This window comes from Alosa sapidissima, chromosome 24 (genome assembly GCF_018492685.1).
Source record: "Alosa sapidissima isolate fAloSap1 chromosome 24, fAloSap1.pri, whole genome shotgun sequence".
Lineage (NCBI taxonomy): Eukaryota > Metazoa > Chordata > Actinopteri > Clupeiformes > Clupeidae > Alosa > Alosa sapidissima.
In genome coordinates, this window is record NC_055980.1 from 20,897,026 (window position 1) to 20,918,617 (window position 21,592).

At 41.6% G+C, this 21,592-nt stretch overlaps 1 protein-coding gene across 10 annotated transcripts in view; it reads left to right on the forward strand.

Annotated features, from left to right (window-relative positions):
- The window catches only part of qki2 (QKI, KH domain containing, RNA binding 2), a 54,150-nt gene extending 40,320 nt beyond the window's left edge, over nucleotides 1-13,830 (forward strand). Inside the window, exons 5-9 of one of the 10 annotated variants that reach the window (XM_042082223.1) lie at nucleotides 1,448-1,535; nucleotides 1,951-2,241; nucleotides 4,593-4,667; nucleotides 5,286-5,344; nucleotides 9,682-12,062. In XM_042082223.1, coding sequence (XP_041938157.1) covers nucleotides 1,448-1,535; nucleotides 1,951-2,241; nucleotides 4,593-4,667; nucleotides 5,286-5,302 — 471 coding nt within the window. In that variant the 3' untranslated portion in view covers nucleotides 5,303-5,344; nucleotides 9,682-12,062. Of the gene's footprint in view, nucleotides 1-1,447; nucleotides 1,536-1,950; nucleotides 2,262-2,467; nucleotides 8,906-9,681; nucleotides 12,063-13,813 lie in introns of those variants that run through there. The other 9 variants (XR_006027034.1, XR_006027035.1, XR_006027037.1 and 6 more) reach the window with 9 other exon arrangements.
- The last annotated feature ends 7,762 nt before the right edge of the window (nucleotides 13,831-21,592 follow it).

Genomic DNA, 21,592 nt, shown 5'->3' on the forward strand with positions numbered 1-21,592 from the left:
TGGACAGTGGCTCATCTCACAGGCTCCTTTGAGGATTTGCAATCTTAGAAGGCTGTGTTAGAAGGTTGCTCAGGTTGCTCATAGGTTTGCATTGAAGAATGGAGCTCTGCAAAGGCGGCATTGGGGCAGTGTCTCATCTCACTGGGTGCTTTGAGGATTTGCAATCCTAGAAGGTCGTGCTGGGGCGGCAGCCTGCGTTGGCATGGTGTGGCATCTCTCCCTGGCATCACCCTCCAGGGTTGGGCAGTGGCGCAGCAGTCGTTGGCCGAAAAGAGCTGATGACCTCACTCTCACAGACATATGGACAGAGAGAGAGAGAGGAGAAGTGGGGAGAGAGAGAGAGAGAGAGAGGGAGAGAGAGAGAGGGAGAGAGAGAGAGAGAGAGAGGGAGAGAGAGAGAGAGAGAGAGGGAATGAAATGGGTGTAGTGGAGAAGATGGCAGAATCCCAGAGGAGCGTTGTTCCGTGGGTGTGGTGGTACAGTGATAGATGGAAAGAGAAAAATTATAGAATGAGAGAAAGAAAGGAAACGAATGAGCGAGAGATATAGCAATAAAGAAAGAGAGAGAGAGACAGAGGAGATATAGCAATAAAGATAGAGAGAGAAAGAGAGAGAGGAAATATACCAATGAAGAGATACAGAAATGCAGCAGAGAGAGAGAGAGAGAGAGAAAGAGAAAAGGAGAGAGAGATGAACAGACAGAGAGAGAAGGGGATGGTGAGGAAAGGAGGGAGCTGAACGCCAGAGTGTAACACGATCTTGTTTCTTTAACCTTGTCCCTCTGCACACTCCCACAGGCTTGAGAGTTACACAAGATGAGTCACACACACACACACACACACACACACACACACACACACACACACACATACACACACACACACACACACACACACACACACACACACACTCACTCACACATGCTCGCATCTACTCACATGCCTGCTAGTTTTTTGGCAAAAGTGTAACTCAAGCTGTGACTATGAATGTCTGACAGTCTCTCTCTCTCTCTCTCTCTCTCACACACACACACCCACACACACACATACAGTACGCACACAGGCCACTCCTAACAGCTGCATCCCAAAAGGTCAAAGGTCAGGCAGGCCGAAGAGCGTCTAAGACACACAAACATAAGCATGTGTGTAATGAGATGTAAGCTGTGTGGCGTGTTATCTGATGAGAGGAGATGTTGGGTTAACGCCTCGCCTAATCTGCTCCAGATGTGTGTGTGATGGGACCATATATCACACACACACACACACACACTCACACACACACACTCACACACACACACACACACTGCAGCTGGAGGGGAAAAACCTTTGGACATGCACACAGCTCCAGATTGGAATGCAGTGTATTAATGTGTATTTATTTCTCTCTCTTTCTCTCTCTCTTTCTCCCTCTCCCTCTCTCTCTCTCTCTTCTGCGTGTGTGTTGACAGGCTGAGGGCGAGGACAGTCTGAAGAAGATGCAGCTGATGGAGCTGGCCATCTTAAATGGCACTTACAGGGATGCCAACGTCAAGTCGCGTAAGGATGACATCATCATATTTGTCATGAGGGTGTTTGTGTAGACATTTGGGATGTGTTTGGGATTATGTATGGGCTACACATGTCTTAAAAAACATTTCTGTGTGTGTTTGTGTGTGTGTGCGCGCTTGTGTGTCCCTGTGTGTGTATGTATGTGTCCGTATGTGTGTGCTTGTGTGTATTGTCTCTCTGTCCCTGTGTGTGTGTGTGTGTGTGTGTGTGTGTGTGTGTGTGTGTGTGTGTGTGTGTGTCTGTGTGTGTGTGTGTGTGTGTGTGTGTGTGTGTATTTGTGTGTCTGTGTGCGTGTGTGTGTGCATCTCTGTGTGTGTGTGTGTCTGTGTGTGTGTCTGTGTCCATGTGTGTGTGTGTGTGTGTGTGTGTGTGTGTGTGTGTGTGTGTGTGTGGGTGCATACAGCAGCCCTGGCCTTCTCTCTGGCAGCCTCAGCCCAGGCTCCCCGCATCATGACCGGCCCCTCCCCTGTGATGCCCACGGCCACACTGCGGGCGCCGCAGCCTGCCCAGCCCACCCTCATGCCCCTCATCAGGCAGATCCAGACCTCCGCTCTCATGCCCGCGGGCACCCCGCACCCCGGCACCCTCATGCAGCAGTCGCCCGAGTCAGGCATCATCTATGCCCCCTACGATTACCCCTACACACTGGCGCCTTCCATTCTCGAGTATCCCATTGACTCCACTGGAGTGCTAGGTAAGTGTGTGTGTGTGTGTGTGTGTGTACGTGCGTATGTGTGTATGTGTGTGCGCAGGATGCAACCTTTATTGCATGTTCTTATAAGCATGAATCACTGCAACTTTTTGGATGTGTGTGTGTGTGTGTGTGTGTGAGTATAGATGGTGTGTGCATGCATACTGTGTGCTATGCATGAATGTGTACCTCTTGATGTTAAATTCTGTGACAAACAGTTCCATTGTAGCGTGTGTGTGTGTGTGTGTGTGTGTGTGTGTGTGTGTGTGTGTGTGTGTGTGTGTGTGTGTGTGAGAGAGGTGAATCAGCTCGGGTCAAGCTCCTGTCCCTGACCCCTTAGCATGGCCCGACACCAGGGCTTTATATTTAGTAGAGTGACGGCAAGCAGCAAGCAAAACAGCAGGGCCGGGTGCAAATTGCACTCGTGCTTCAAACCAGACGTCCTTCAACTGTTTTTAGTCCCAGTATTAGTCCTTGCTTCAAAATCAGCCACTGCATTCACCGACCCACCAGCACAGCCAGATGGCAATATGGCTATATTTATCCACTAATGGAAAAGCTGACTGTGAATTTTTGATTAATGAGTATTAATGAATTAATTAATGATTTGAAATTAGGGGGTGTTTGGATTATAGATTGTCAGATTAAACATTTAGTTTAATGTAACGTATGTGTAAAGACGACTCTAAGGCGTTTTCTAGACTAGAAGCTATTTTTAAATTATAGCATATATTAGCTAATGGGGCAGTCTTATAAATCTTATATTGGCTTTCATTAGCTTGAATGTAAGCTTGTTTCAAGTTCCGACACTGTTGACGGGCATGACAGCTGTATACGTTTGAACTTCCAATTCAATTTAACTTTTAATTTAAATACCTGAATTTAAGGAAAGTGGAGCTGGTGAAAATGTAGTGTTTAGTTCATGTGGGGTTGATGTAAATTGTAACCCTTGAGTTTGGACACTAGCGTACGCCTCAAGGAGACTAATGGCTCTCCATCCTTTCTCTTTCTTTAGGTATGGCTTTCCCAACGAAGGGCTAGTAACGCTCTCCGATGAACTAGCGCCGAGCACGCCTCTGCCCAAGTGTTAATGCGTGTTTTGTTTTACAGCTGCCATGGAAAACGAACGAACGAATAAATGAACAAAAAAACAAACAAGCGAAAACTAAACAAACAGACGTATGAAAGCGAACACAGACGTAGCATTAAGTCAGTCAGTCAGTCAGTCAGTCAGACCCGACTGACAGACAGACAGACAGACAGACAGACAGATAAGAAGCTAATAACTACTGATGTTTACACTGGCCGTAACTATGGAGATTACTTTTAATTCATCTCTTTATGTCTAATGACTCATGGATTAAAAAATAATGACAAACAAGCAAACAAAATGATATATTTTAAACTATTTTTGATCAAACTGATGTATTGACGCTCTCATAAAGCCTTATAGTAGTCAGTAGAGCTGAATGTGTACAGTTTGAAACACTGCAGTCTGGTCAGCGGGGATGTCTGTTTAGGGATCTCTAAAACTGGAAATGATTGAGTCTCCAACTCCTTAAACTTCTTATAGGTGAGATTATAAAAGAGTGCCTCAGAATCTGAAATGTTCGAAATGCTATTGAAGTAAATGGAATTCATTTTTGTGCTTCTTGGTAGACTTTTCCTGGTTCTGAAAAGAACAATCTTGATTTACATAGCGCTCCATAAAAATATTCTACTTAAAACTAAAAACTAAAAGTTAAAAATCTATGACTATTTTGAACTTTGAAGCACTGATGAGTGTGCTTTGTTATGTGATTACTGGTACAAACTCAGTGTGGATTTGACCAGACATAAGACTAAATGTCCTCCTTTAGTAAGGGCTTATGACAGCCTTATGTAGGTGGAAGGCCTGGAAATGCTATTGTCTATTTTTAAACCAGGGAACACTACTTCACAGTTCGCAACATGTTTATATTTAAACGCAAATGTTTGTGTGTGAGATCCACAAACACACACATCCCCACACCCCAGTACTACAGTGTTAAATCCAATCCAAGAGTCTCTAATGAAAGCGTGATTGGTTTTTCTCGTGCCTTACCTGTGCTTTTGTTTTTGTTTATGTTTTCTTTGGTTGTTGTTTTACAAGTTTTTCTTACATGCTTGATGGATGGATAGATTTCTACTACATGTGTGTTTTTTTGACTTGTGTGTGAATTGCAACGACTGTAGGCTTGCCTTCTACTATCTGACCAATACTGACCGTGTGTGTGTGTGTGTGTTTTCTTGCCGTGTGTGTTTCTGAAATGATCTTCTGCCTAATCTCATTCCCTCTTTTGTTTTGTTGGGTAATCCCGTTACCACGCGAGCAGGGGCGGTGACTACTAAAGTTCGAAGGCACGATATGCGCGTCCACCCCTACCAAAGGGTTGTGACTGCCGATCGAGGTTAGTTTAGCTCCAGTCTTCTCCTTGTGTGGTTATGCCTTTTAAGTGTTGATGGAATCTGTGTGTAGGTATAACTTTTTTGAGTGTTGTGTTTTGTGTGCGTGTGTGTGTGTGTGTGTGTGGTCTTACATGTGGGTCTCTGGGATTGGGTTATCAGGGAACACAGTCATATTACATTTGCAAGTCTTAATTTTATATTGCCTCATGTCGCAACACATTGTGTTTGAAGTCGTATTTATAAGCTTGACACGTTTCCTTGTATAATTTCAAATCCATTATCACACATTCTGGTGCACTTAAATTAATTTCATACATTTATCAAGACGGCAGTGATTTTTATAACAGGCCAGAGGTGCATTCAAATTCTGTGAACAGAGGTGAATTTTTGGGGCAAACCTATTTTTTTCCTGAATTTTTGAACTTGAATGTTTTTTTATTCCGTGTAAACATTCCAAATTGTTCCATGGTTCTGAAATCCATGCTTGTTCGCCAAGAACTTCTTTCTCCGACTGTTTGAACATTTGCACATTTCAATATTTGCAGCAATTTCCCAGCGTAGACGTAGAAGTGTTTTGAAAATGTACATGATGAATATTTGCCTTTGTTTGCTAATTTCAGAGCACCTCTGGTTCTAAGCTGGTCTGATTAGGCCAACCCAGAGACTGGACCAGATCAGGGTGTGTAGATCTCATTAATTACTCATTAATTACCCATTAGACAGACTTTCTCCCGGGCTTGCATGGGGTTAGCTACAGTATATTGGGGAATGTTTTTTTCTGGGGTCTTAGGAGGTCTGTGAGAGGCTTTACATTCCCATACCAATCATCAGACCAAACTTGTACTTCAGCTCTCAAGGAGACGCTGTCAGAAGTCCAGTATAGGTCATGGACAGTTGCAGTAAATATTGGAACGAAATAAAAAACACGAAAAGAAATAACCAAGAAGAGAAGTCCAGAAGCCAATTCCCCTTTACATGTTACTGCTCGTCCTCTAAGATCGACCCATCAAGGCCATTCGGAGGGGGGGGTGTAGTTGTTAATAAAACAAGGCCACAGACTCCTCTGGCAACGAGCGAGTAGTGTGCCTAGCAGGGCAGATGTGCAGTCGTCTGTGTCTGTAGACGTGGCTCTCGACTGTCTGATCAGAACTCTGTTATTTTGATTATTTTCCAATATCAGTTGCGGCACTCTTACTGTTTTTTTTTTCCTTTTACCCCCTTGACTTTTGTCCTCATGAGACTTGTCTTACTCGAGTCGGTTTGTGTTTTTAGCAAACCGAGCCATCGTTCCAAAATTGAAAGAGGGAGAGGGGTAAAAAATTGAAAAGCACATTCCTTTTTGAGCTTGGAGTTCTCAAAAAATAACTCTCAAGCTAGAGTTCCATGTAGTTTTCCGTTGAAGTGCACTCGGAATCTTAGCCAGCCTCGTTCTCGTCTTAGTGGCCACGTGACGATCTGAGTCTCAGGCAATCTTACTCGATCAGATCACGGAAGGACCAGGAAGTAAGGATATTGCTAGTTAGCATCTGCGTGTGTAATTCTTGAGGATGTCTGCTATTCCCTGTCTATTCCCAATGTTTGAATGCCGTTTTACTCTGTGTAGTCAAAAATAGACATTTGAGAATTTGAAGAGACATGCCTCTGTAAGCTACTATAGATACAGGAAGTACACCTTTAAGCTTCCTGGCTAAATCATGTCTGCCACGTTCACCCCCCATGTTCAGATTTTCACCTTTAACAGAAACACACACGTGTATACACACACACAAACTTTTTCATTGTATCTGCATTGTCTTAAGATCGTCCTTTTAAACATTTCTTTTTTAATTTATACATTGTCATTGCATTGTATGATTTCATTGGATTGCGGATTTTTTTGTGCTCTCATTGTGAATTGAGCTTGCATCATGATGTTTGTGTCTGTTTCTCGTTTTCTTGCTTTTCATTTGCTAATTTCCTTTTTTTTTACTCCAGATTAGTTTGATTTTCATTTCCTTTGTGGCAAAGACAGTCCTTATTCACAGCACTTTTTATTTCTTTCGACGCGTCATGTTCAGCCTACTGCATGCCTAACGTAAACATGAACTGGGTCTAAGGGAATCTCGCAGTTCCAGTTTTGAAGAGAGCTCTGTAACAGACCTTATAATGACTCACATTTGGAACACCACCGATGTGCCAAAACTGTACATATAAGATAAATGCTCGCTTATAAGAGAAAGTTAAATGTGAGAACCTACTGATGGATGACAGCAAAGCTTATGTGAAGTTAGTATTATAAGATCTTAACACAATCTTAACTATGTAATGGAGAAACACATTTATATAAATATATATATAAACTGACCCGATTAATGAGAAACAACGGTGAAATTGCACAATAGTGAAATTGATCTGGTTCAACCAACTGCCCTTGACATTTGTTTGTATTTCAATCTTATTTTCAGTGTTTTGAATTATTGTTCCTTAAAAAAAGCACCAAAATGCGAATTGGTCTCCTACTTTCCTCCCCTTTACCAGAAAATCTGTCTTGAGAAAAATGTGTGGACCGTATAATGTCAAAAACAAAATGAAAATCAAAACAAAATGAAAAGCCAAAATATAATAAACTAGGTTTAGGTAGAGGATAAGTAAATTCTAACGTCTAATTTACATGTAAAAAGCCTTCCAATCTGAATTTGCCATAAAGCATGGGCAGTTTATAAACCAGATCAATTTCACTTGAATCATAAAGGGTATTATATTTTGACGGGGTCTGGCATCCATAAGCTTGATATCTCCTTTCCCCTGACACATACTTATATAACATCTCACATCTGTTGTCAAGTCACTCTACTTCCTGGTTGCTGCTTGGTCCTCCTGACCAATCAGGTGGTCCCACAGTCCCAGTGACCATTCTAACGAAAAGTGGTGCTACTGTACTCTTGTCTATAAGCTCTCGGTTGCCAGGTCCCGTTAAAAGAGAATTACTTTTTTTAAATTAGGTATCATTTTACTGGAGCCTTTTGTCTCAGAGGAGACATACCCAGGTCTTAAACATGTTATGGCCAAAGTTCTGTCCAATAAATGGTCATTGTGATCGTCGGCATCTAATGGTTTAATGGTGTCACATTGTCATTAACGATCGTTGTCATGACTGCAGTCAGAATTTAGATGCCATAGCAGATTGTATATCATGCTAAGCTATGCTTTCATGAAAATGGCCACTGTAATGTGATCTTTAATCTAGTAATCTTTAAATTAGACCTTTAAATTACTAGACCTTGACTGTAAGGTCACAACCTTAGAAATGATGTGGTATCTGACATGACATGTTTAGGATGTGAATATGTTAGTCTAATGATAGAAGGTTCTAGTAAAGTGCTACCAAAAAATGATACGGCACAAATATGAACTTTGCACTGAGAAGACGACAAATAGATCATTGCCAGCTCTAGTCTGTCTGCAGACAGGGCACACATGGAAGAGCTAAGTGAAAAAAAATACACAGAAACTCAGAGACCTCATAGAAAGATAAAATGAGATGAGAGAACTGCACGTTAAACGTATAAGAGAGAGAACAGAGTTGACATTTAAACAGAGAACTATTCCACATTTTTATTTTTTGGTTTTGTTGTTTTTTGTTGTTGTTTTTGTCTTTTTCTATTTGTTTGTTTGTTTTACTGTAAGCTTCCTTCATTTCATGTGGTTGATGATGTTGTTGATGTTATGTGATTGCAAAAAAAAAAATAGAAAAGAAAATCGTATATACCTGTGTGGTTCTTTTTAAAGAAAACTTTATGAAAATGATGTGCTTAACTATAAACAAAAAGCGGTTATGATTTACCAGATGTCTATTGTATTTGCAAATAGCAACAATATGCTAGAGGGATCTTTGTAGGCAAAGATAGAAATATTCAATCTCAAACATTCTTGTGTCCTACAAAATATTTCCTTTTTATTAGGGGAGGGAGGGAGGGGGAATTCCACTTTACAGGGTGTTATATGGAAATGACTCAGTATTGGTATGAAGTTTATTTTCTATCCTATATTTCAGATTGATGTCAGTGAGTCTCAGAAGTAGCTTTTTTGTTTCGCTTGTGTGATAGCATTTTCCTTTTAGCCGCACCTCTGCAGAAGAAGAAGAAGTATGTTTTTTTAGCTCTGCCTTGTATGATTAGCGTCATGTTTTCATACTGTTTGTAAATAGATACAAAAATTGAAAAGCAATAAAGTTTCCATGACTTGGAAAAAAACAACCCAACGGAAGTATAAGCTATAAGTTTGTTCAGTCTACTGAAACAATTAGCATATTAGCATTGTTTCCATAATGTCCCCCCTCAAATCACCTTGGTAACAGCTCATGACCATCCTCATCATACTAGTTGCTTTGATGCTTTTAGATCCGGGATGGCGCCCTAATGCTTATTAGCAGTCAGAGGATAACTATAGTGTCGATTTAATTTCTCCCATAAATCTCCACAGTTCACACGTTGATTTGGCTTGCAAAGACTAGCCGCTTTTGTCTCATGTAGCTCTCCACCTGTCCCTTAGTCGATCTTTATCTCTAGCTTTCAAATGTCTGTTGACTGCTACTAACCATTCGTAGTGCCATTTAAAATCCATTGAAACTTCATAATTGATTTGACCCCTTTGCTTCTTTAACCTTTTTCACATTAAGGGTGGGGCGGGTGGGGTTGGGGAGGATGGGGGTGGGGGTGTTGAAATCATGAGGCTTTCATGATTTTTATTTCCCTGCTGTGTTGTTTAACGTTTCTGTAGTCATGCACACGGTGGGTGGGAGAGGGAGCAGCAGCAGAGCTCTTTGCAGTAGCTGTGGTATAGTTTATTTGTCATGTTGTCATCCGACCGTCACTAGCTGAAACTAATCTCCTTTTTTCTATCTTTTTTCTTTTTGTCTCCTTTCTGTTTGTTTGTTTTTCCCCCTCCTCTTTTTTGTCGTTTATTATTTTCCTTCCTTTTTTATGTCCGTCTTGTTATTATTTTATTTTATTTTATTTTTTTCTCCTAACCACCCAGCCGCCACCGGCAACTAACCTTTGACCTTCTGACCTCTGAACTCTTCACCCAATGATGACCTGACCATTGCCTGCCTGCTGACCAGTTCTCTGACCTTGGCTCGTCCTTCGCTTGTCTGTCTTGCGGTTGGCTCTGGTTCGGCGTTCAGGCGAGCCGGGACGCAGCTTTACCGCTTAACCCAACAGCGGCTCGGTGGTGAGGCTCATCCACTCCTCAACAACCCAACTTCCCTCCCCTCTCAAAGACTTATTACCCCAACTCCTCTCACCCTCACACACACACACAGACACACACACACACACACACACACACACACAATACGGTATACAACCTCCACTGGCCTTTTTTGGCTAGGTGAGGTAGAGTGGGGTGGGGGGTGGGACTCCATACCTGCACTGAGGCATTGTAAAGCAATAATGAGGTCCAGTCCACTTCCACTGATCGACATGACCCTACACCTCTCTATCAGCTTCACTACGGGCACACACACACACACACACACACACACACACACACACTTGTTGTAATGAGTAAAACTTTATGTAGATACACAGCTATATGAATGCACACACACACAGACACAGACCCGGAGGATCAGATTTTATCATGTTTTTGGTATGTTTTTCATGGTCTACAAGTGTTTTGAACGAAAAAAAAAAGTTGCCTTTCTGTAAGCATTAGATTTCACATACACAGAGCTGGGTGTCAGGTGGGCTTTGGGTGGGACCAGTTTGAAGAGGTTATGAGTGTGTGAGAGAGTGTGTGTGTGTGTGTGTGTGTGTGTGAAAGAGAGAGAGGAGAACATGTATGAGTGAGTCAGTTGGGTCCCTGATAGGTCAGAACACATAAACATGTCCAGGTTGCTTCCTTTTTTCTATGGTAACAACTTCAAACTATGGGATGTATAAGCCATGTTTGCCTCCAACTCGCTTCCAACCCATGTCATACGCACACATCACGAAACCTGAGAATGAAATGAAATAACACTCAGCCCGAAGATCAACACTTTTGATGCAAAGGTGCTTCTGGACGGAAAGGAGAGTATATTTTTCTCAACGCAATCCTTTTGTATCAAACTTCAGTATTGTCACATTGTTTGATGAACAAAGATAGAAACCTTTCTTTGTTTGCATTGACAAGGACATTTTTAAGAGACCAAAACAGCCTTTTGATTGTTTTTGTTTTTCTTTTTTAAATCAAACAATTATTTTTGTCAGTGACAAAAATAATACCTAAAGAAGTGCCTTATTTTACACACGATTGTGGATTTTGAATGTCCCAAGGGATGTGCTCCTAACCTATCAGGTTAATCTTCTAACTAATTAATTCAAGTAATAGACAAAAACACATAATACTGGTGTGTGCGATTTTTGAAATTGTGCTACTCATGTTGCAGTGAAAAATGTTTTGGTAAACACAATGACAGGAGAGACTAAACTATTTCCAGCATCTCACTTTTATTTTGAAGCCATCTGTTTTACATTTGAAGCCAAACCTTACCCATTATTTGCCAAATTTGTTGTACACAAACACAGTTGTAGACTGCATAACTTCAGGTGCTCTAAGTAGTGTTTTGAGAAGCACCAAAAACAGTAGCCTTACAAAATTTTACACATTTTACTTTTTTATTGTAGCTTTTTTTTTGTTTGTAGCCTACTCAAGCTAGTCTGTGTACAGACCTGGCACATGGCAGCTCTGACCAAGATACTGGGGTTGAAGGTAGAGTAACTCATGCCACGTGCAACCATGCTATGGTCAAATTTTGGACTCTTTGAGCCTTATGAACTGTTATGAAAACAATTAGGTTTCTCAAATAGTTTATCTCAACTGAACACAATTGTTAGGTATTTCGGGAAATAACAGTTTGATTCAGATTCTGTTAATACATGTTGAACTGGAAAGAAGCGCTATACCCCCCCCAACACTTTTTTTTGCCTTAACACTAAAAAAGACGGACTCCAATGTGTTCTTATCCGCTGATTCATTTCTTATGATCTATGCAACCTCGCATTTATGTTGCAGTCCTCTAAACATCCTTTATCATCCTCCACACTTTCTGAAGTTGTTTGCTCACAGAGGAAAGTGGTTAAGTCGGAGTTAAGCCTATATATATATATTTTTTTTATAAATAAAATACTCAAACAAAGGTAGCCAGGCCAATCAGCATTTTAAAGCAGATATCTGCACATTTGGGGGTTTAAACAACACTGTGATGTTAAATTTGATGATTTCTATTTGATATGAGTCACAGCAATTCAATAAGATATATCACAAATCCAGTGAGGGAAATAAGAAATATCACAAATAAGATAAGAAATATCACAAATCCAGTGAGGGAAATAACTATGCACAAAAAAAATGTTTTACGTAAATATGAAAACATAAAAAGTAAATATGTAAAAAAAAACAAAAAAACAATTGCATCGTTGTTTTTCCACTGCCATTGTCATCAGGAAGGTGGATGCAATCAGGAAGTTCAAGCTCTAGGCTAGGAACAGACCGTTTTTTTAAAGTCCTAAGCTACAGAACTGCCTGGTTTTGTGTCTTACTACATGGTCATGTGAATGGTTTCGTATCTTCTTCTGTTTCGTCATTTTACGCAGTGCCATAAGGAATGTTTTTGAAGGGGATGTGATTATGCTGATATGTTTTGTTACATGTGTGGGGAAAGACTAGAAGCAGTTTAAATGCAATATATATATATACAGAATATACACACATGTGTGTATATATAAAATTGCAGTTGATGTGATGCCAGTGAAGGTCTCAGTGAAGGTTTATGTTTTATCACGGCATCTCATCAGGAACTGGAGTTTGTTTTTCTTATTTAGTTTTTCTTATTTAGTTGTTTTATAATATTTTTGTTGAAGCCCTTTACATCATCAGTATTATTATGGTCACTTTTTGCTGTGTTTTGTGTGTATGTGTGTGACAGTTTGTGTGTGTGTATGTGTGTGACAGTTTGTGTGTGTGTGTGTGTGTGTGTGTGTGTGACAGTTTGTGTGTGTGTGTGTGTATGTGTGTGACAGTTTGTGTGTGTGTGTGTGTGTGTGTGTGTGTGTATATGTGTGTGACAGTTTGTGTGTGTGTATGTGTGTGACAGTTTGTGTGTGTGTGTGTGTGTGTGTGTGTGTGTGAATGAGAGTGAGTGTATGTTTTTTTTCTTCCATTTTGTTTCTACATTCAACATTTCAACCCCAGATAGACACTGTTTTTTTATGGTGCCCAAGTACTTGCCTATGTGAGTAAATGGTTACATTTATAACCATTGTAACAAATTTATAATGTATTTTTCTATCATATTTTGTATGTGAGAAATAACATTAAATTACATTTCCAGATTTGAACAGTATGCCTTATTGCAAAAGACGATTTGATAAAAATAAAATAATAAATGGGTGGGGGGGGGGGGGGGTAGTTTACCAGCCACAACCCATCACTGGGGTGTCAGAACACTTCCCTAATGTATAACAGAAAGGGGGGGGGGGGGGGCTGTAGTGTGTTACCATTAACTCTATAGGGCCCAGGTGGGTCCATTGGTGTAATGACATGAGGCCTTGCAGTATTTGGGAAAATATCTGGGAGTTGCTTGTACTTTCTATGAGAAAAAAAGTGGTCGACTGGAGGTCAAATGGCTTGTCTTTAATTTTGAGTTTTCGATGTTGCTTGCATTCTGTGCCTTTCTATGTAAATCGAGTGAGATATTAACCATTTAGTATGATTACTATTGTTTTAATTAATAATCTTTTCTGGCCAGCAGTACTAACATTTTGACAAGCTCTGTATCATTAACATCTGTTATAATTTCTTCTGTCTGCTTTGGTTCTATTTAAACATGAACTGTTTGAAAATTAAGGAGAAAATGAGTGTCAAAATTAACTTTTTACAAATTATATACATGCTGGACAAAATAACTCTGTACTGAAAATAGCAGTATATTAAAATCATAGTTTTTAAAATAAACTAACTTTGTCACTGTCTCTCTGTAGCTTCTTAATGTGCCCATACACTTGCCTACTAATCATGGGGTAGTTGTGAGAGATTTTTCTAGACAAAATGGCATATAAATGTCAGAAATCAAATGATTGTGTGTCGCACAAATGTAATGGTTGTTTAACCGGCTGTTGCTTAGAATGTGTGTGTGTGTGTGTGTGTGTGTGTGTGTGTGTGTGTGTGTGTGTGTGTTGCTCCACTTGCATATCTAAAATATCATAAAGGGAGATTATGATGAAACTGAAGAAAAATGCACACACAAACACACACTCACACATCATCTCATCATTACTCAATGACTTACATGTTGTGTGTGTGTGTGTGTGTGTGTGTGTTTCCAGCTGTTCAGGGGCCTTGAGGGCCTTACAGGGGGGAAAAAAACATGTTCTTTTTTCGCCTCCTATTTGTCCTGCTGTAAGGGTGAGGGGTAAGGAAGCATGCCCACATTTACTAACACTGCAGCTGTCAAACTGTGGTGCAACTGGCCACAGCGCTCATACAACATGCGGGTCCAAGTGCCCATGGAGACCCGGGTTCGAGTCCGGGTCATTTCCTGATCCTATCCCATCATCCCATCTCTCTCTCCCACTCGTTTCCTGTCTGCCTGTTCACTGTCTTGTCATAATAAAGGCACCCCCGCCCCCAACACACACACACACACACAAAAATCTAAATTGTTTTTTATATATATATATATATATATATATATATATATATATATATATATATATATGCACAAATTACAAATTAAACACAAGACATCTCAAAGCTCAGGAAAGCTTAAAATAATTATGTCTATTCTCTGTTAACATCCAGGCCAACATTCAGCAAACGTTCAAAGCAATAGGGGTTTTCTTTGAATGCTTTAATTAGGACATTTTTGTGTAAACATCCAAATGTTTTCAATTCAAACAGGAGGCCTTGCTCTAGCTACAGTGTCTACCTCTGCTCACAGAGATCTACCTCCTCAGTTTTGTTTATGCAAAAAAACTCAAGGCAGACCCAAAAAAAAAAACTGCACATTTGTCTGCCTTTTGAATTTGAATGCATCTCAGATCTCCCTCAAAGTCTTGTTATCTTGTTCCTATTGCTCTACTGAAGCTAAACTAAACTGAAGGAGATGGCTGCAGCACAGTTCAGAATCCTGGAATTCCTAACCAGTACAGGTTTAACTATATCAAACTTTAACATTAGATGTAGTCCCTGCTTTTGAATCTCTTGTTAAATCTCTCTAATGCACTGTTTTATAACCAGCACTGCTTTAAACAATGTAGCAGTACACCGTAACAAACAATAAACAATCAATAATAAACATTCAGACTAGACCATTAGGTTGTGGTTCACTTCTGCTCTCCCATATAGCATGGCTTTTCAAGAGAGGCCTCAATGGAGACAGGGGGCATCATCAAGGCCTCTCCTCCGGTCTCTGTCTCCTCAACCCTCCCCTCCTCATCTCTTGGTCGTCATTGGTGAAACAGTTTGACATTCTGTGTGCTAAAGAGGGGACCGCGGGCTTAAAAGAACTCAAAACAAACAAACAAACAAACAAGGGGGCCGAAAGTGGAGACGGTCCTGTTGGCTTTGGGGCTGTAGCTCTGCTTTGGTCTGATAAAGCCGGCAGTGCTCTAGAACTCCTCACACCATGTCACACTGATTAAACAACACCGCGAGGGGCTAAATGTCCACCCACAGACACACACACACATGCACACACACAGGAGAGGCCGTAAGTTTCTCACTCTCTCTCACACACACACACACAGGGGAGGCTTCATGCTCGAGCACTCTGAAAAGGTGGGAGGTTGTGAGATGTTGCTGTTAAGGGAGAGGGGGCAGAGGAAAGAAAAAAAACATGAGAAAAAAGAAAAGCAGTGTTCATGCACACACACACACACACACACACACACACACACACACACACACGGACACACACACGGGGACACACACACACACGGACACACACGGACACACACGGACGGACACACACACACACACACACACGGACATTCTCTCCTTCTCTGCATGTGAATGGTGACTTGGTACCATTGTTAGCGAGCCGAGCAGTGTCTGAAATGTGCAATTGTGTCCCGGTAGCATCAACCTCGGCCAGCATCCCACGCAAATGTCACCACTTGATTGGACAATCACCCCCGCCATGCCCTATCTGCTGGAACATTCCTCCCAAGGGAGATGCGGGCAGTGCGTTTACAGGATTCGTTTGGACGATCGGCCAAGACGATGCAAAACTTGTGCGTTTAACCCTAAAAAGCGTCTCCGTGTGGACGGGGCTTAGAGATCAGTCCACCTGACACACACACATTAGTCACTGCTTAATGCAGAGGTGTGCTTGCTCTCTGTCCTATACAGCTTTTCTAGTGTTGTCTGTCATTTCCCATAATGCATCAGAAGAGATGAGATCAATCTCAGTCTTAATGAAATATTCATTCAAAACAGATCAAGTTTCCACTGTTAAGGTGTGGTGGGGAGTGCCACAGTACGTGCTCGGCAGTTCGTCATCTCCTCAACTCATACATATGGTGCTGTGTGTCTCAATAAGTCAGAACCCGCCTATCCCCAGATGCCAGTAAATGTCTCATAGTGTGTGTGTGTGTGTGTGTGTGTGTGACAAGACATTTAACCATAACTGACGTCTTGAAATGCACACCTAAATCCCGCTCACCACTTCAGACCCCTTCTTCCTCCTCAACTCATACATACTCAACTCATACATACTCAACTCATACATACTCAACTCATACATACTCAACTCATACACCACTTTGCAATCCCTTGCACATGTGTTTGTGTAGGTGTGTATGTGTGTGCACTGGTGACAGGTCTTAATGAGTGGCTACTCTGTGTGTGTGTGTGTGTGTGTGTGTGTGTGTGTGTGTGAGAGAGAGACAGAGAGAGAGTTGGAGGCTGTGTGTGTATATGTGTACACTGGTGAGAGGCCTTAATGAGCAACTAATGGCGTTGAAATCTAGAAGAGTGCAGGAGGTTGGAAAGACAATCTGGGCTAAGCGTGTCTAAAGAGCCCACTGAGAGGGTCTAACACCCCCCCCCCCCCCCCCATACACACACACACACACACACACACACACACACACACACACACACACACCAAACAAAAAAAAACAAAACAGTCTGGACTGGGACCTCTATGACCTTCCCGACTGGCTGCAGCCTCCATGAAGACATGTCCTGTTAGAGACCTGCCCAGACGGCTCGCTTATGCCCTCCCCCTACTGTCCAATGACATGCATTGAGATACTGCTGCTTTGCAATTGGGTGGGTTCTTGCATTTTGACATAGATAGATAGATATATACTTTATTGATCCCCAAAGGGAAATTCAAGATACATGCAGTAATATATAGAGATTTGTGTTGTAAGAGAGCACAAACATCAACCGCAACTCATCAAAATGATGACTAAGAAGACGTTTGGACAACTCGGGGAGTATGAGGAGGGATACATTTTGGCGCCACTGGTAAGGATTACATTGAGGAGAGACCACAGCGAACTCACATGCTTAGTTCATGAAGTAAGAAGTCTACACACACACACACACACACACACACACACGCACATTAAGTTAAACAAAGTCATATGGACATTGCCTATTGGCGGTCATGGGAATTATGGAGCTTTTGTTCCCCCTGTTCCAACGCGTCCATGTCCTGGCCCCTCATGTCCTCCGCAACGTCTTCCTTCCTGTGTGCTCCCTGACCCCCCCCCCCCCCCCCCCTTCCTGAAGAGGTCCTCTGGAGTGCATGGAGAGCTGCCTCCAAGGCTTGTCCTCTCCCCTAGTTCAATGCAAAACGGTCTTGCAGACACATTCCATTTTCCCAAAGAATTGGAAAGGTAAGACTTTCAGGGAGGCATACCCAAGGTGGAGTTCTTCGTTTGTGCGTTATGAAAAATACATAAACCTGTTTCCACTTCAAGGGCCTCATTTGATGCAAAAGCGGGCGTGAGAAACAAGTTGATATTAATTTGATTGTAATTAAGGTATTGTAAGGACTAGGTAGGAGAATGGGAACAGCATGGGTTAGATTTATGAAACAGCGATTGACTGCAGAGTGTAGAATAATATAGTGATAAAAGATTTTTATGATCATTTACTTTTACTTTCTCACCACCTGTCTAGTTGGGTCCAATATATCTAGTAAGTATATTTAAAAAAAAATGATGATGTTGATGCATGTGCTAAACAAAAACAAGCCCATTAATCTCACATACATACGGAGCCCCTAAGGGGACATGAGCAAAAAAAAATCTAAAGTTTAGTTTCATGTGCTCACGCGAAACTTTCATGTGCGCACATGAAAGTTTCATGTGTAAAGGTTTTGCGTGCGCACACGAAACTTTCATGTGCACACATGAAAGTTTGACGTGCGCACATGAAAGTTTCAGGTGATTTGGGAAAAGCCCGTAAAAGTCCTGGCAGGAAGCATGCATAAAGATGTAGATCCAGGAATGCACTAATATTTTATTCGTAGTACCAGTTTGCAACAATTATTAGTTAACACTAAGTTGTAAACACTTCGGAAAAAAATATGAAAAACTGGATATACCAAAAAACGTTGATGTGATCACTTCCTGCCAGGACTTTTGCGGGCTTTTCCCAAATCACAAAAGTAACGTCGACGCAGCGGTATAGTAGCAGATAGTAGTATCCATTAGGCAAGTGTTATTTAAATAAACTCCTGGTGTATTTACAAACTTTTCAATGCCTCATTTTACGAGTAAAGGTCATAGTTGTACTACAGCAGAAGTTTCGTACCATTCAGGGCATTATTAGTGGGGTAATTTACGAGATAAAAGTTGGTACCATTACGACTGCAGAAACTCATTCATTTCTGACAGCGCTACTCGACCAGGGTTCGACCAAGGGAAAACAGTAGTGATGGTCAAATGAAGCTTTGGTGAACCACTGAACCACAGCAGTGTGAACCTAGCGACACTAGCTGAAAAGCAAAAAGATGGCCGCCACACATACATTTTTCAACATAAAAGTCCTTAGCAAACCAATATTTTTGGTTACTGGTTTGGGTAAGGACTTTTATGTTGAAAAATCTACATGTGGCAGCCATATTGGATTTTTTCATTAGTATTGCTAGCTTCACACTGCTGTGGTTTAGTGGTTCACCAAAGCTTCATTTGCCCATCACTAGAAAACAGGTTCTGGGAGGGTGTTTGGCTCGGGGTCATGGTGCAAAGGACCCTAGGGTGAAATTACTCCGAACCATCGCTGGCCTTTTGTGTCAAGATGAGTGGCAACCCCTAAGTATTTCCTCCTTTTTTACCAAATGTATTACTTCAATTTTGTCTTTGTTCAGCTGAAGAGGGTGACAAAGAGATTTAAGGGAACATAAAGTACATTTGGCCGTCATTAGCATTGCAATAAGGTCTAATAACACTAGAACTGATGTACGGTCACAGATTAGCATGAAAACCTGAGTGAAAATAATCAAAATAGCCATTTGATTTTTCCAATCATTTTGCCAATACATGGCAGTGCTGATTGCAGCACATTACTGTCTGAGGCTGTACTGTGCCGGCCATGTGGTGTGGTGCTGTTGGAACCCTCTACTGGGCCAGACCATGTGGTGTGGTGCTGTTGGCCGGATCATGTGGTGTGGTGCTGTTGGAAACCTCTACTGGGCCGGACCATGTGGTGTGGTGCTGTTGGAACCCTCTACTGGGCCGGACCATGTGGTGTGGTGCTGTTGGAACCCTCTACTGGGCCGTACTGGCAGGGGGACGAGTCTGTTGCAGAGGAACAGTGAGATTTGGAAGCCTGTGCTCGCTCTGAAGGGCTCCGGGCCAAATGCAGCATTTGGACACTCCGTCAGGACTGGCTACACACTCACATGCAGGAGGAGACCCCTGAGGAAAAACAGGAAATTACTGTTATTCTCTCTTTCTTTCTCTTTCTATCATATCTATCTATCTATCTATCTATCTATCTATCTATCTGTCTATCTATCTATCTATCTATAAAATAACTAATATGGTGCTGAGTGCTGTACAGATTAGCGCACCAGATTCATAATTGATTCTGTGACCTCTGAGGAAAAATAGGCCCTTTATCACTCTGTTGTTCCCTCTTTCTCCTTTTCTGTTATGCTCTCTCTCTCTTTCTGCCCTTATAAACTAAGAGTGCCGCACAGAGCAACTTACCAGACTCACAATTGCTATTCAACAAATTACTTACTCAGCCTAAATCAGAAACCAAGGACCTTTCACATATAGTAGGCTGACATATGCAGAGTCAGAACATGTTAGTACACAGATGTTAGTGTTTGATTTTAAATATTAATTCAAGGCACTTCCATTCAACACCTGCAAACAAATTTGTAAACACACAACAGTACTCAATCCCCAAGGCAAGTATGCTATCAATAATTTTCCACATGATAACATATACATTCCACATTTCACTCCATAATTTGGGCATTAAAGGCTTTGTTAAAAGCAAGTTAGTATATCTTTTTAAGTACAATTTTTGAAACCATGAGACTGGACTAGCTACAGCTGAATGGGCTGATTTGTTGTGCGTAGCCTGCCTTGTGCCCCCCCCCCCCCCAAGTCACTCCTCCTTCTCCCACCCCTAACTCAACCAAACCAGTTGGAAAACAGAAGCACGGCATGGCTTTTTTCATCGCCATGGAAACGGCCCCTTTGGGCTCCCAGAGCTCTTTTTGTTTTCTTCTGTTCCGTTTCATGATGATGTATTTTGTTTTGGCATTCCAAAAATCTCATTATAGGGGTACTTGGAGTGGAGAAAAAAAAAGGGGGGGGGGGGAGTGGGGGGTCGAGAGACAGAAATCTCATGACATGAAATGCCAGAGAAGACAAAATAAATAAACAATATTTACGCTTATAATAAAAAAACATAATTCAGAAACATGTTCACGGTGACATCACAGCTTCGTCCCACACAGTTGACATGTTGTGATGGCAGCAGCTTTACTTCCACTCGCGTTTGCCCCCAGAGTCTCCGCTCTCTTCTCCCTGTGCCCATGGGAGGCTGTCCACCCCAGTTGAATGCCCTTTTTGTCGGGAAACACTAGGTCGTTTCTGCTCGCGCAGAATAGGCCTGGGTAATTTAGTGCCAGTGCCAGGAAGGCTGAGCTCACTCGAATGACAACAATGGCAAACTTTATTGCTTCACATCAAGGGGTGAACAAAACATACCATAGAGGCAGATTTCAAATAGGCAGAGGTTGTTGTGTTCTGTTGTTTTATTATTGTTGTTGTTGTTGTTGTTGTCGTTGTCATTTTTGTTTTCTGCATAGGACAGACATCTGTGAAGCCTGTTCAGCACCTGTCATGATGATGCTCTCTACCTCATACCAAACAATAACATGGATTCCATCAAAGTCTATGCTGAAGAATCAATACACTGGATAGCCTAATTATTATGAATAAGTTTGGAAAATTTCTTAACTTACATTTTGCATGCAATATTGTCTTCTCTTTAACATTCCATTTGTCTATGTTCCTCATGGTCAAGTAGAGCCCATTTCCTCTGGTGCTTACTGCCACCTGCTGGTTAATGAAGGAAGGGACCAAATTTACAGATAACAAATTCCAAATTCCATTTTGAATCTTTTTCTACCCGGCAGAGTAAATACATGGCAGTGCTGATTGCAGCACATTACTGTCTGAGGCTGTACTGTGCCGGCCATGTGGTGTGGTGCTGTTGGAACCCTCTACTGGGCCAGACCATGTGGTGTGGTGCTGTTGTACACTTCATTTGATCCTCAGTATCTTCATAGTTGCACTTTACAGATTAATGACCTATTATTGTATTATTGCACTGTAAATAACTGTAAATCTCTTTACACTGATCAACGTTATGATTACACAAACTCTTATCGTAGATTCGTAGTATAACACGGCATAAC